The sequence below is a fragment of the Lynx canadensis genome, chromosome E1 (genome assembly GCF_007474595.2).
Source record: "Lynx canadensis isolate LIC74 chromosome E1, mLynCan4.pri.v2, whole genome shotgun sequence".
NCBI lineage: Eukaryota > Metazoa > Chordata > Mammalia > Carnivora > Felidae > Lynx > Lynx canadensis.
In genome coordinates, this window is record NC_044316.2 from 54,562,219 (window position 1) to 54,577,623 (window position 15,405).

Below are 15,405 nucleotides of genomic sequence, written 5' to 3' on the forward strand. Positions count from 1 at the left end.
CTGCACGTACTAACCCATTCTGCCAGGTAGTGTTACACAGAACTCGACTTGGGAGTAAATCCACATCATGACCCGATTTTTGCTAGTAAAGTTGCAGATTTGGAACTAAGCTTACTAAACAAAGGGGCTGAAACATCAGTTGCTAGTCATTGATACACTTTGTTATTCTTTGTTTTGCACCTGTCTGTCAGGAATGCAGTGTAGCTTTAGTTCTTCCTTGAAATGTTACTTCTAGCAGGCCTACTCATTTCAGGGCTTTTTCTAAGCTTCAACTTTTCTACTTAATATTCTTCAGAATAAAGAAAACAGCTCATTTTAAACAAGAAGTTTATTTAAACAACGAGACGTTTGACTTGAAGGGAAAACTATCTAGGATTCATTTCTTTTAGAGTAATTTATCCCTACTTAAAGACAGATTGCCCTACATGTAACAGCTACGTACAAAAAAGTTATAAAATTGTCCTTGGTTTTACAATGATAAATGAAAAACATTAAAATTCTCCAATCGAACAAGGTATGCAAGGATTTTTATGTTGTTCTTTTTTTGTTAAACAGTGAGAGCAAAATAACTTACTGGAATATAAAGATAAGAGCTGAATGAGCATGCCACTAATGGAGAAAGGGGGTATTTTCACAGAACCAGTATTTTTCCCCATCCCATCTCCATTTGATGTCGGTCAAAACATACCATTGGCCATTTAGTTAAAAAAAAAATGCAAAATGCTTGCGCACATACACAGTTACTTTATGTACAATAAAGGAATGGGGAAGGGGAAAATGAAAGAATAGAGAAAACTATACTGTAGTAGTCAGGATGTGGTGGAACCAAATTGCGGTTTTCTAATTGAGAATGTCTTCTTGGTCTGGAGGAACAGAGTTCTGGAGTAAAGTAGCAGGTTCCCTTTTTAGTAGACACCTCCTGTCTGCTGCTGGAACACATCAATTGTATCTTCATCCTCCATTTCCAACTAGCATGAAAGAGATAAAACAAAAAAAAAAAAAAAACACAAATGGAGGGTCACTGATTATCAGCTCTTAAATCTGTAACTATCAGACTTAAGTACCCTGAAAAACTACACAAGTTCCACCCAATTCCAGTGTTCCTTATTTTAAACAACCCCTAGCTTAATGTAGTATCAGGCTTGGGTTTAAATTAATCTTTCACTTGGTCTTTATTTCAGTATAGAAAACTTAGTTTTTAAGTGAAAAAGCTATGTCCAGGAGTTAAATCACCTCACTTTTAATTACTGAAAATTCAGGTCATGATCTCATGGTTTGTGGGATCAATCCCCGCATCAGGCTCTGCTGCCAGTGCGGAGGGATGCTGCTTGGGATTCTCTCTCTTCCTCTCTGTCCTTCCCCTGCTTGCATGAGCACACTCTTTCAAAATAAATAAACAAACATTAGAAAAAAAAACTCAAAGAAATACAGTACACTCTTACATGAAAAGCACACAGTTGTTATTAAAAAATAGGTTTATATGTGTAGAAATGGAACTATTCCTAAGATCTAGTATTGCATTAAAAACAAATATAAAAAGTAAGCAGCAAAAGTGGTTATAGTATTATTATATTTGTTTTCAAAAGTGTGTGTGCGCGAGTGAGCATGAGTGCATACCACGAATATATATCCTCACATATGCACAAAGCACAGTGGTTGTCTCTGTGCAGCAAGGGAAGGTTATGGCAAGAAAAAACTTACTAAAAAACTAATTTAAATTTTAAAATGCTATTCACAAACTAAGTTTTGTAAGGCTCACTACCCACCCATTGTACATAAAACAACCATGTTTAGAGTGGAAAGGTCTTGGTACCTATGGCAGTGCTGTAAAAGAAATAATCTTTGTTATTGGTTTATTATGCTGATAATTACCTTTGAAAAATACTTTCTAAAAACTGGTAATTTTGGAAATAGAACAAGAACCCTGGGTACATAAAGACAAGAAAGGGAATCATTTCTAACACAGTTCAAATATACTAAAAGTAAGGGTATAGCATTAAAATGTTAATGACTAAGCCTCAATCCCCTCTTTGTAAAGTGAAACAGCATTCAGTTGTAAGAATTAAATGAGTCAAAGAAAGTTAAGTATTTAAACAGAATGGTGGGCACATAATTATATTACTATTAAAACTGGTCATTAAGATGTTCTAATTTATCACAGTTCTGCTACTTAGTACTGGGAGAATAATTCTAAAATGAATCAATTTCATTCTACAGTGAATTCAATCTCAAATACTACAGTGAGTTCAATTCCAAATTCAATTTGAAGATTTTACAATGGAGTTGTGCAAAAATCCTCCTCACAGTTAATATTTGCAGCTAGCACTGTAGAAACAAGAACCTTTTTTACGGTGGTGGGCGAGAGCATCAAAAGACAGAAAATACATTCTCGACATCAGAGTTTAGCATAATGGGTTTTTATTCTTTTTAAACCATGAAAACATGTCTTCAGCCTATCCATTGAAATAAAACTCCTGGGATGTTAAATTTCATGGTGAAACTTGAAATGCCTTCAAAGGATAAAAGACTTTTTCCTGTCTCTCATTCACCAACAGAATTCAGCTCCTCCTTGTGGCTACATACTATAATTGCTTCTTAGAGACTCCCCAAGGGAAATTACTTCAAGATATTCTTCCCTCAAGTACAACTTAGACATTTCAAATTTTTGAAGTTTATCAACAAAACCACAACCAGGGTAGGCTACTTCACTCATACCATATTTATTACTTGCTAGTTTTTATGGAGTGATAAATTCAAAAGTAGAAGAGCTCCAACTTAAGTTTCTATCAAAATATTCTTTCCCCAAACTAGAAGCCTTAAGTAGAACCTCAGAGGGTAAAAGGAAACAAAGACAAAGAGCTTCTGCCACGGAAGACAGCCCAGCTGATCCCTGACAAAGCAAAAGAACTGAGGTGATATGTAAAGAGATTAAAGGATCAGACTGTGTCACCTTTTGCAGAAGGCTTTGGAAAGCCACTTATTATCAAGAACCCAACACTGGTCGAGCTAAGCCATCGAGAGACTTGCAGTTGGGAGCCCAAAGATGCCTTTAGTTGACAAGGATAGGTCAAAAAGAATTCAGCATGAGAAGTTAAAATGGCCAGGATCGACAGCCAACCAATCACCTGTGGGGGAGCCTGGAGAATCATCAAGAACTGCAGCAATGAAAACAACATTCTGAATTATTTGCTCCGAATAATGCTGGCAATAGGGAGGAATGGATTAAAGCAACCAAATGACCTATTAGTTTTACAAAATGATAATTGCATATTAAAAACCTCTGACATCTCCTGAGAAAATACTAACATTAATATTCCTATTATTTTCCCTTCTGTGCCCCTTTGGTCATATTTTACATAGTTTTGAACTCTGGCGAAGAACTATACTGCAATGTCTCAAAGTTCACAAATTAACAAACAAGACTGTTGAGCAAATTACAAACCACACTGACTTTTCTTTTTTTTTTTTTTTAATTTTTTTTTTCAACGTTTATTTATTTTTGGGACAGAGAGAGACAGAGCATGAACGGGGGAGGGGCAGAGAGAGAGGGAGACACAGAATCGGAAACAGGCTCCAGGCTCTGAGCCATCAGCCCAGAGCCCGACGCGGGGCTCGAACTCACGGACCGCGAGATCGTGACCTGGCTGAAGTCGGACGCTTAACCGACTGCGCCACCCAGGCGCCCCACACTGACTTTTCTAGCTAGCACAAAGAGATTTTTTTTTACCTGTGCAGGTGTGTCTGTTTCATTGATTGGCTGCCCATCAAATCGGAATCTGATCTGCCTCATTGACAAACCCTACAAGAGAGTTTAAAAACAGTAAGAATGCAAAGAAAACAGTAAAAACTGAAACCATATGCATATTTAGCCACAAATATATTAAAAGAGGGACCCAAATAAATAATCAATACATTAACATTTCTATGTGGGTAAAAAGATTTGGTAGGATTTTCACTTTCTTTGAACCATGTTTGTTTTTCTTTGGAAAAGTGTTCTTTTTTTAAAAAAAGGTCTTTTTAAAAAAGCTGTTTTGCTTTTGAGATCCAAGCTTGGATAGATCATATACCTTGAGTCAAACAGTACATATAAATGAGTTAGAAAGATATTGAAAAGAAATTTAAAGTTAACAGATACAGCAACAGTCTTCCATCCATGTTAAAGAGCTCTCCAAATGGGGGGGAAAACACCCTTCATAATGAAAACTGGAATTCACCTAAGTAAGTGTAAAGATTAAGTTTGCCTTAAAGCCACTTTACCTTCATTTCTATCCAAACAGCTCCTATCGCTAAGCAAAAGTAACCTGTGTCCCAACCCAGCACCATGCTAGGGACACCACAGGAATTCAACAAGTTTTTACCCTCGGGCAGGCAGGACATTCCCACTAGAACTGTCCTAAAATCATTCATAAGCACACAAGCTTGGAACTATGGAATAGTTCAAAAGAAACACCTGCTTTGTAAATTCCATTTTAGTACTTACCCAGACCAACAATTACTATTTGTCAACCTCACTACAAAGTAAGCTCCAGGAGGGACAAGAACCTAAGACTGTCTTGGTTATACTGTATTCCTCGCACATAGTTGGTACTCACAGGTATAAGTTACTGATGGAATAAAATGGATGAAATGCAATATCATGATTCGTTTTACCATGATTTGTTTTATTTAAAAGTACACCTAAAACTAAGTTAAGGAGTAGCTTCATTACAAAAAGACAATTTAAAATTTATATTACTAGAGTTTAGCTTCAAGAAATTTTTATGTTTTTAAGGAGATAAATGAGCCTGAGCATGCCCCTTCTGCAAAGCAGATTCCGATGTTGTACTCATCATTACCTACCTGACACAGGGGTAGGAAGAAGGGGAAAGGAGCAAAAGCAGCAAAGCTGTTGGGAACTGCAGCCAAATGAAGATAGGAAAATAAACTATCTTTGGAGATATGTATGGAGATAATATGTGTACATATTACCTGGAAAAATAGCATAGGAAGCATCCTACAAAAAAAAAATCACTCCTGTATCATACTCAAATTACAAACTGTAATTATTGTTACACAGAACACTCTGCTTTAATTTACTTAAGAAAAAATTAAACTGAATTCCTAGGACTAGAATACTGAAACAAAGTGCTCAATAAATACTTAGAGGACACTTGTATTCCTTTAACAAGGATTCACTATATCTGTCTTTAAAACTACTTCTAACATGAAGATCATGTTACTTTCCTTTACAAACCCTGGTCTTTGACACTAACACTTTCAGACTAGCCTGTCTTAAGGAATACAAGCAATTCCCAGACCAGATAAGGGATATCCATAACCTTAATTCATTTCTCATGACATCCAAATTTAATTTGTAATTATGCAAAGCAACCAAGAATTAAATGCCAAGCCATTAAGTACTAATTACATATTTGCAAACACTCCATTGAAAACCCATTACTTTAATAAAATACTAAGCCATATGCTGGATCTTTCCTCTAGTACGTCTACTAGTACGGTCCTAGGTCAATGGCATGGCCGTTCAAAACAAGGGGGGGTGGGGGGAGCACAGTCCAGAACACACATCGTATTCCTTCATGCTTTTCCTTATCAATAAAAGCTTTTATTTCGCCACAGATCAAAAACCAAAACCCAGGAAACTTGCCTTTCCAATTCCATAAATGACATCAACTCAAACAATGAATTTATGTTAAACCAGTATTTGGGTTCCACTTCTGAATAAATCGTATCTCTGAGCTTTGGCTTCAGAGATGTGCCACAGAAGAGCTGTGTGAGGTTATCTCTTTGGATCCCCATTCCTTCATTTCACAATAATGAACTGGAATAAACCAATGAATCAATCTATGCTCTCTGAAAGTCACAGTAAATGCACACTAGAATGTAGTAGTATGCTCTCAGCAGAAGGCTACACGGTGACAAGTGGGCAAACTCTAATTCTTCATGTGAATAGAAAACTTCTTCACAATCAACCTCTGGAGACAGTTTGAATGTCCTCTATCATTTTACAAGCATTTACTGAACACGTTCTATAAACCAGGTACTGGTCTAAGCTCTAAAGAAATAGTAAACAAAAAGACCCCATGCTCATGAAGCTTACATTTTAGTGCAGAGACAAATATACATCAATGCAAAAAACAGCTGAGAGGACCAAGTGATGGGAGCAGAGGCACTCTGAATTAATCAGAAAAGTCTCCCAGGTTAGTGACTGAGCAAGAGTGGAATAAAATGGTTGAGGGCTTGGCACTATCCAACACAAACACAATGTGGCAGCTCTTTCTGCCCAAAAGGTCCTGTCCCTGTGCTTTAATTACAACCACCTTTTTGCACCGGGGGATATGGATGGACGGATGGATACATATGTATATGTGCCACATATGCAATTTTAAAATTCCCAATTGCCACATTAAAATCAGGTAAATATTGTTTTAACTTGACATACTCAAAATCCTATTATTTTAGCATGTAACTAACATTTGAAAAGGTGAGTACTTTACTTTTTTCTCTGCTATGAGTTTTCAAAATCTGACATATACTGTGCACTATACAACACATATTAATTTGGACTAGCCATGTTTCAGGTGGTAAAGTCACATGTGGCTTGTGACAGCACACTGTTGAGTTTTGAAGAGCACAGGTTTCAGTAGAGAACAGAATTTGTTGGTGGATTTTATTATAGGAGTTATGAAGCATCATCAGGATGATCCCAAGTGTTTGACCTCCCACCTAGATGCTCAGTTTGAGATGCCTATTAGACATCTACTACAACTCCCCCAAAGATCTGAGGCCAAATGAGTTCAGCAGAAAGTATGAGCATTCAATTAATCTGGATAAGAAATCCTTACTCAAGAATCCTCAACTGTCAAAAAACCAAACCAAACCAAACCAAAACCTTTAGCTACGCAAATTAGGTTGCATAAATATTTTAGACTTTTGAAAGGCTCTATCTACACTTAAAAAGCAAGTAATCAGGGGCACCTGGGTGGCTCAAAGTCAAAGCATCCCACTCTTGATTTCAGCTCAGGTCATGATCTCATGTTCATGGGATCAAACCCCTCCCATTCTCTCTCTCTCCTTCTCTCTGCCCCTCTCCCACCTGCTCATACTCTAAATAAATACATTAACTTAAAAAAAGAGAGGGGAGTAGAGAATCAGCCCAATTAGGTGATACTTCTTCAACTCCCTCCTTCTTAGAATGAGAGAAATAAACATTTGAAAAGTAAACAGGAATCTTGTTTCAGTCAAAACTCTGAGGTTATTCTCAACTTAAAAGGAAATTGAGAACAAATCTTTTCAAATTCTTCCTGGATCATATCTTTAAATCATATCTGCATTCTAAGTGATATGCAGTGGAATTACATTTTTTATGGATTACCAATGCTTCTTTTTCCCATACTGCAAATTGAGTGGCCCCAAGTTTAGTCAACTTAAACCTAACTGAAAAAATTCACAAAAAACTTTATTTACATGAGTAATACACTAAATTTAACATACCAGGAAAACCCAAAAGCTCTTGATTGACCAGCTAACTCAATCTCATAGATCTCTTATAAAGACAATCTGCAACACAGGATGGGCTGTGTCTTTGTTTTTGTGGCACATAGTATAATGCCCTGGCACATGGTAAGTATCTGGTAAATATCAGGTAAGCAAAAAAACCTCTTTTGAGGCCCCAACAGGAAATACAGGAAGTCTTAAATATGAACATTTTAGGATGAAGAATCAATAGATACGTATAATAAAATATTAATAGTTAAATCTAGGTGGTGAGCACATGAGCATTCAAAGTATTTTCAACTGTGCACTACGTTTGAGTTTTCATATTAAGTGTTGGAAAATATGACCATCTGAAACCTAAAATTTATCGGGCATCTGGGTGGCTCAGTTAGGCAACTGACTTCAACTCGGGTCATGATCTCACGGTTCATGGGTTTGAGCCGCATAGGGCTCTCTGCTGTTGGCATGGAGCCACTTCAGATCCTCTGTGCCCCCCCCTTCTGTGCCCCTCCCCCAGTTGTCCCCCCATCAATAATATAATATAAAATAAAACCTAAAATTTAGTAACGAGAAAAAATATGCAAAGAATTTTGTTGAAAACCACTAAATCTATGCATGCTTCTATTTTGCAAATGGTGTGCTACGTAAAAGTTCTACAAGATGATTACCTTTTAAAATCCCCCTCTAACCTGAGGGGGCACTAGTGTTCAAATATGTTAAGATGCTAGAGCAAAAATTCTTTAGCACAACTAGTAAGTACATATTTACTAGTTGTTTAAGTGGATTTCACCAAAATTCTTCAAACAAGAGTACACTAAAAACTCTTGGTCTTTCCAGGGAGCTGTAAAATTAATTTATATGGTGAAGATAAAAGCATTATAAGCACATTCTCACTATAAATTATTGTAAATACACCAGACATAAAATAAAGCTTCAATCTCAAAAAGAAGTTTATTTTGTTTCTTCCAAATGCCCTTAGATCTCATGGAGGAAGTCCAACTATGAGCTCAAACTCAACCTCTCAACTTCTGTAGGTTTAAGTCTTACTCTATTTTGAGCCTATTTTTAGGACAATTTGCAATGCTGACAACTGATTTTAGTCTAAAAGAATGGTTTTCCCAACTTTTACATGTTACGTATTCAGGGTTGAATAAAAAAATACTTCTTCCAGGTTATTGTTGAATTAACTGATCTAGGTACCAGAGTTTTTGTTATACTTACAAAAGTCATCTTTAAAGTTGCCTCTGTATTGTTACAGACTCAACCTCACTAAAGGAAGCTTCTTTGTTTTAAACCTGGCATTCAACTCACAGCATCTATTCATTACTTCCTCTTTTTGCTGTCTATTTACTAATTCCTGAGTAAAATGCAAATGTCCCTATAACATAGGAATGTTTTTGTCTGACTCAGGAGGTTAACTTTCTTTCTTGACCTCTACTATTAAAAAAATATAACAATTTTATATGCTTCAGGAAAACTGCAATGTCGCTAAACTCACAATTTAACTTTATTTCCAAACTGGTTTAAATGCTCAAAATAAATTGTTTTGACACCACACAAATTTTAAATAGACTTAAAAAAAAAAAAAAAAAGAAGAGAGCCTGACAAGAAATTTTATCAAGTTCATCCTTATTTTCTTATAAAAGTAAAATCACATCCCCTCGGGAACTAATCGCATGTTGTCATAATTTGATGCATTCTGGCACAGTACGAGAATCATAGAGCATATTAGCCAAACCATCCTAAGGATTTTCATGAAGCATCAACATACCAAGGGTATGATAAAATTAATATGTTAAGTATATAAGTGCATTCATTCAACCAAAGAAGTCTATTATAATATTATGCCAGTCTAGTGTCTACTCTCAAAAAAAATAAGGTTTTTTTAAAAACACGTTTTATGGGAAGTGCATATGTCATTTCCTCACCTGTCGTTCACAATAGGCTTTCATTAGTTTACTAAGTGGTGTATGCCTCTTAATCTTAAACTGCACCACAGAACCATCCTGCCCCGCCACCTTCAAATTAATATGATCGTTGTTCTCAGTCTTGACTCCTTCCTGTTGAAAGAAAAATAAAAGTGTAATTTGGAAAATGTGAAAAACAAACACCTTTTAAAGTAGCAGCAGCCCAACTTGCTTCAGAAATCAACAGGTTTCTCATTCTGTATGATAAAAGAGCATACAGCTGTTTTCGCCGCTGAAATCAATCTGAAAGATGAAAAATCCTGGAGCAACGACATTAAATAGCTGTCACAGAAACAGAAAAGAAGCCTTAACATGTAATACCATCAGCGATAACAATCGATTTTTAAAGATGGGTCCCACTCAATTTACTGTCAAGAACTCTTAAATCTGAATTTTCTAAAAGAGCGTATTTTGCATCTCTCAAAATATGTGTTTGCCCCGAAAAGATTAAAAATAAGTGTCTTTTCCCTTTATAAAGTGCTTTAAGTACCGAATGCAAGGATAAAAATCTAGAACTTGCAACTAATAACTCATTACAACTCTCCTGTTAAAAAGTTACAAACTCTGTTTAGGAACTTAAATCTCAACTACATTAAAAAAACCTAACTGATGAATACCCGTCGGTTCTCTCTTCAAGCAGCGGTAATAACTTAGAACCACTATTAATGTTCGCCTCTATGAGCAGCCTCATTTTTGTTTATTTTCGGTTCAGAGCTCTTACTCTCCCCTCCCCTTTGTTGTCATGGGTCAAATGCAGTTTTCTTGCAACTCTTCCTTGTAAATTTCGACCCTACCTGAAGTTCACCAAAATCAAGAGTAGATGGAAATCTGTAGCCCCCAAATCACTTCAGAAAGGAAGGGGGAGGGGGTGTCACAAAACAAATCAAACGAAAGTGCCGTGTGCCAGGAAGAAGTGTGCCCTAGTCCTCACGGAAAGAACCTCCCGGTGCCTCAAAACCCGCGTTAAAAAGTTAAGCCCTACCAAGTCTTTCTGCTCGCACATCTGCCTCCCAACTTCTCGAAACCGCATGGTCTCCGCAGGTTAGGGGTTATCTGGCACTCAGGGAAATGCCCCTGCCCTGACCCCCTGGGGACCCTGAGGCCATCAAAGTGGGAAACACTCCCCGGGAGTCCCCCAAACCCCGGCCACTCGCGACGGCCCGATGGGGAACCCATCGACAGCCCATTGATTCGCCCCGAGCCCTCACCAGGCCAGCGCGGCCCGGGGCAGGGGTCCCCAGATGCCGGCTACCCCCTCCCCTGAGGGGGAAGCCCCGGGCCGAGGGAACTCCCCGCCACCGCGAAGGCGGCAACACCCGCCGCGGCCCGGCGCGGGGTCCGCGGAGGGTGGGGACACCGCGCGCCCTAACGCCCCTCCGCACGCGCGCCCGGCCGGCCGGGCCCGACGAGCCCCGCTTGCGGCCGGTGGGCCCGCGGGCGTCCGCGATCCGCCCGCCCAACTCGCGCCCGGCGCGCACTCCGAGGCGGCCGGGGGCGGGGGAGGGCGGCGGGGCCTCCTCCGGCGCGGGAGGGAGGAAGAGGGGAGGGAGGAAAATGGCGCGGAGCGCCCGGGCCTGAGCCGCGGCCAGCCCCGTGGGGGGCCCAGGAAGGCGCGGGGAGCCCGTGGCGGGCTCGGGCCGGACCCTAGCCCGCGCCGTGACCCCGACCGCGCGGCGAGGCGAGGAGGCCGGCGCCGAGCTCACCTTGGGCTTTTCGTCGGCCATGGCGAGCGCCGGAGTCTCCTCAGCTGCCGCTTCACAAAAGAGGTACCAGGTCCGCACCGAACGAGCACACAAGCAGCACCAGGAGCGGCAGAAGAAGGAGGCGGCAGCGGTGGAGGAGGGAGAGGGCGCGCGCACGTCGTGCGCTCCCTCCCCCCACCCTGCGTGCGCGAGCACGAGCCGCCGGGGCTTCCCATTGGTTGCCAGCTCGCGGGAGCGCGCAACGCTTACATAACCACCCCCACCCCCCGCCTCGCACCGCCCCGGCCTGGGCCCGGCGCCCGCCAGGCCGGCGGGAAGAGGCGCGGACACGCGCACCCGGCCCGCCGCGGGGGCGCGCCTGGCTCTGGGCGGGGCTGTATTGTCCTCCTTCTGTGGTGGAGCTTAATCAAAATGGCTTCCAGCTGGTCCTCGGTGGGGACGAGGAGGCTTGAGGCCTAGACGTGAGACTCAGGCCGGGGAAGGCAGACTGACTAGAGGAGAAAGGGGGAGCCTAAGTCAAAGCCCTAGCATGAGGTTCTGGAAAAAACCCTCTTGTTTAGTGGCCTAAATGCAGCTTTCCACACGGTTGTGGGAACATCATACTTACTCAGCCTCTCATCCTTTGAATTTTAAAGCTTCAGCCTCAGCCCGCTTCCCACCAGTCTCCTGCCTCAGTGCGGTGCCTACTTGTGTCTTGCTGGTAAACCCGTACTTCGTTAGCTGAGGAAAGATGTTCACCTTACAAACCCCTTACTCATGGCCTGGCTCCCAGCCTCCAAGAGGAAACAGGATCCGTCCGAGAACTACCCCATATCGAGCTTCCAAACCAATCAGTCAAGTTAAAAAAGAAGTAGGTCCCTCCTGTCTTAAGAACAAACAATCCAGACTCCAGTGCAGTGGATACCTCCCGCTCCTCTAGGTAGGCTTTATTGATTATTTCCTTGGTCCCTATGCTTTCTTCCGTTCCTCCCTTAGCATAGAAAAAGACTCTCCCTCGATTCTATTTCCTTCTTAAGTTACCACCAAATCTCGCTCCATTCTTGGCCAAACATCTTGAAAAACTGTCCATGCCAGCTGCCTCCACTCCCTCACCTCCCACTCACTCCTCAATCCACAGCAATCTGGTGCTGTCCCCGGAGCTCCACTGAAACTGCTCTCTGCAAGGTCACCACAGACTTCTGTGCTGAATCCAGTGTGCTTCCCAGTTTCTCACCCCTCTGAATTCCCTCCCTGTGACTTTGGGCTGTTGACTCTAGCCTGTCCTTGATCCCACTGCCATTTTTTGTTTCCTCCTCAGACCTTCCCTTAAATGTTCCTTGCATCGTGCTTTAGATCCTTTTATCATTCCGTTGTCTCTCCTGGGATGATTTCACCTACTTCTATTACCATTGATTAGCTAATGATTCTCAAATAATGTGTTTCTAACCTAGATCTTGTTCTCAGCTTCCAACCTATAAATCCAATTGACCTCTGAACATCTCCACTTGGATGTCCCAGAGGCACCTCAAACTCAGCAAATCTCAATTAAAATTCCCCACTTCACCTTCCCTCTTTGAGTTCTTAGTTCACTGAATGGCACACCAATGCAACTGTTGTTCCTCCAAGCCAGAAAGGCAGGGAGCATCCTTGACTCCTGGCTCTTCTTCTCCCTGGCCCCTCCCCCTGCAATGGATCTCTGAGTCTTGTCGATTCCATTTTCCAAATATCTAGCAAAGGTAGCTACTTCTCTTTAACCTATGTCTGGTCTCTGGGCTAGTCTACATTTGCTGGGCTTCCAGCTGATCCTCTGTGGGGAAGAAGAAGCTTAAGGCCCTACTAGACGTAAGACAGGCCAAGGAAGGCAGATTGATCAGGGGAAGCAGGGGAAGCCCGAATTCAAATCAGCTTACGCCAAGGCTACTGCGATAGCCTCTTGTTTTTTTGCTGTTGTTACAGTAAGGTATGTCCCTCTTGTGTCTGAGTATGTGAATGGATCAGAATCACCTAGAGTACTGTTTTTTGTTTGTTGGTATTTTTGTTTTTAAGTAGGCTTCATGTCCAGTGCAGAACCCAATGCATGGCTTGAGGTCGCGACCCTGAGATCAAGACCTGAGCTGAGATCAAGAGTTGGATGCTTAACTGACTGAACCACCCAGGTGCCCCTTTTTTTGTTTTTTGTTTTGTTTTGTTTTGTTTTGTTTTAAGCAAGCTCTATGCCCAACGTGGGGCTTGAACTCATGTCCCTGAGATCAAGAGTTGCATGCTCTCTACCAACTGAACCAGCCGGGTGCCCCTAGGGTACTGGTTTAATGCATTTTCTCAGAAAAATAAAATAAAATAAATGCATATTCTCAGGCAGTGTAGCTCTGGAACCACCCCCCCCCCTTTTTTTTTGACAAGCTTCCCTGGTGATTCTTCACACACTGACCTGAGAACCACAAGCCATTCTAAAATAAAAACAAAATAAAAGAAGTTTCTGCCACTCCTTGGTTCAGTGGCAATCCTCTGCCTTATGGTGTAAAGTCCAAAAGTCTTATAAGACCTACAAAGCCCTTTGAAAGCTAATCCATGCTGACCATTCTAGCTTTCTCATCATTTCCTCCTGGAAAGTCTCTGCTTCGGTCATACTGAATTACCCAGGGTTCCTAAATGTGCGCTCTCTACCAACTCTAATATCACTGTAGGTATTCAAAGACTCACTGAATGAGTAAATATATTAAAGCTATCACTATGTGTAGGGTCCTATGCTAGGCATTGGGAAAAGTCCTTCACTGAAATAACTTATAATCAATCGGGGGGTGGGGGTGGGGGGAGTTGGTGGTGGGTAGGAAATACACAAGAAGTGAAAGGGGAAGAGAATCAACTGCTGTGTGCTAGGCACTGAGGGGGGCTTTAATAATATTAGCTCATTTTCTTCTTACACACACTTACAAAAAAGGTGTGGTATTTATTTGCTACTGAGGGTCAAAGAGTTAGGTAACTTGCCCAATATCAGACAGTTGGCAAGTAGCGTTGATTGAGCTTCTATGGTATGCTTGGGAAAGAACATGCTGGGTGTTATGCCAAGTACTATAGAGAAAGAAAGAGAGATGCTATCCTTGGTCTGCTGAACCCAGGTCTTCTGTTGCCATTACATACCTTCCCAACCTTGTAAAACTGCAGAACCATCAAAGAGGAATAGGTCATGTTAAACTTACCCTTATTAATATATGAGGGCCTCCAATAAATGACTGTTTAGTCCTTAGCTTTTGGGCGACAGGTGTATCTTACCATATCCTTCTTTTCCAAAGTTACGCTAAATTACAAAATCACCTTCAGGCAAAGGAGGAGCTCCTTTAAAAAGTAGTTAAGCATATTCAAATGTGTGAGCAATATATATTCCAATGGCAGACTGGGATTGTGTGAGCTGAACCTAGGGGATCTACTGAAGTTATATACTGAGAATCTCTTTCCAATTTCCAAGGCGGGGGGTGGGGGGGAAGGAATGTGAAAAGATAGAAATTTCCCAAAATAAAGTTTCTCCCTTCATCATGTTTATAGGGGTGGGAAGGAGATGGCTGTGCACTGGAAAAGGGTGCTTTAGAATAAGAAAGTAGAAGGGGTAGTAAATACAGAAAAGAAGAGCAATGGCAGATGTTAATGGAGTGATTATAACCTAGGGATTCTGTGCTAAGTTCTAGATCTTCAGGAAACCTCTATTATTATTATTATCCCCATTTTACAGATGAAGAAGAAAATGAGACGTAGACAGTTTGGGCAACTTGATCACCCAGCTTGAAGTGGTAGAGCCAGAATCCTTTTGAACTTGGGCTTTCTGGCTCAGAGCCCAGTGCATAGTTAATGCAGGACCATATAACAGATCCCTATAGAAGGAAGAGAAAAAAACATGCAGAAAAAAATCCTGGAGTAGTGCCAGGAGCACCAGTTAAGTTGTTTTGACTTAAATTTTTGTTTGGTTGTGTCCCGGCAGAATAAAATTTCCATGAAAGCAGAGACCTGGGTGCCTTGTTGGCAGTTTTATCCCCAACACCTTGCTTGCTCAGCTCCTGGGTCCTAAAGGATAAGAGAAGAAGAGAGGGAGGAGGAAGCTGTGTGGTGAGTGTTTTCACCATTAGTGGTTGAGTAGGAACTTGGTCAAGAAAGCCCTCTCCAGAAATCGAATTAAACATCAATAATTTGTGTAAGAGGGTAAGAAGAGGGTGACCTCAGGGTCAGCTGGCAAAGAAAAAGCACTATTCCTACAAGGGGTGGAAAGCAAGAAT

The 15,405-nt window shown here is 41.3% G+C and overlaps 1 protein-coding gene across 1 annotated transcript; it reads right to left on the reverse strand.

The window, feature by feature from the left end:
- Positions 1 to 310: 310 nt before the first annotated feature.
- Positions 311 to 11,344, reverse strand: SUMO2 (small ubiquitin like modifier 2). Its single transcript, XM_030295275.2, has 4 exons — positions 11,165 to 11,344; positions 9,423 to 9,554; positions 3,728 to 3,799; positions 311 to 968 (listed from the first exon to the last, which is right to left on the reverse strand). Exons 1-4 carry the CDS (start codon positions 11,183 to 11,185, stop codon positions 906 to 908), a joined length of 288 nt encoding a protein of 95 aa, XP_030151135.1. The 5' UTR covers positions 11,186 to 11,344; the 3' UTR covers positions 311 to 905.
- Between the last annotated feature and the right edge of the window lie 4,061 nt (positions 11,345 to 15,405).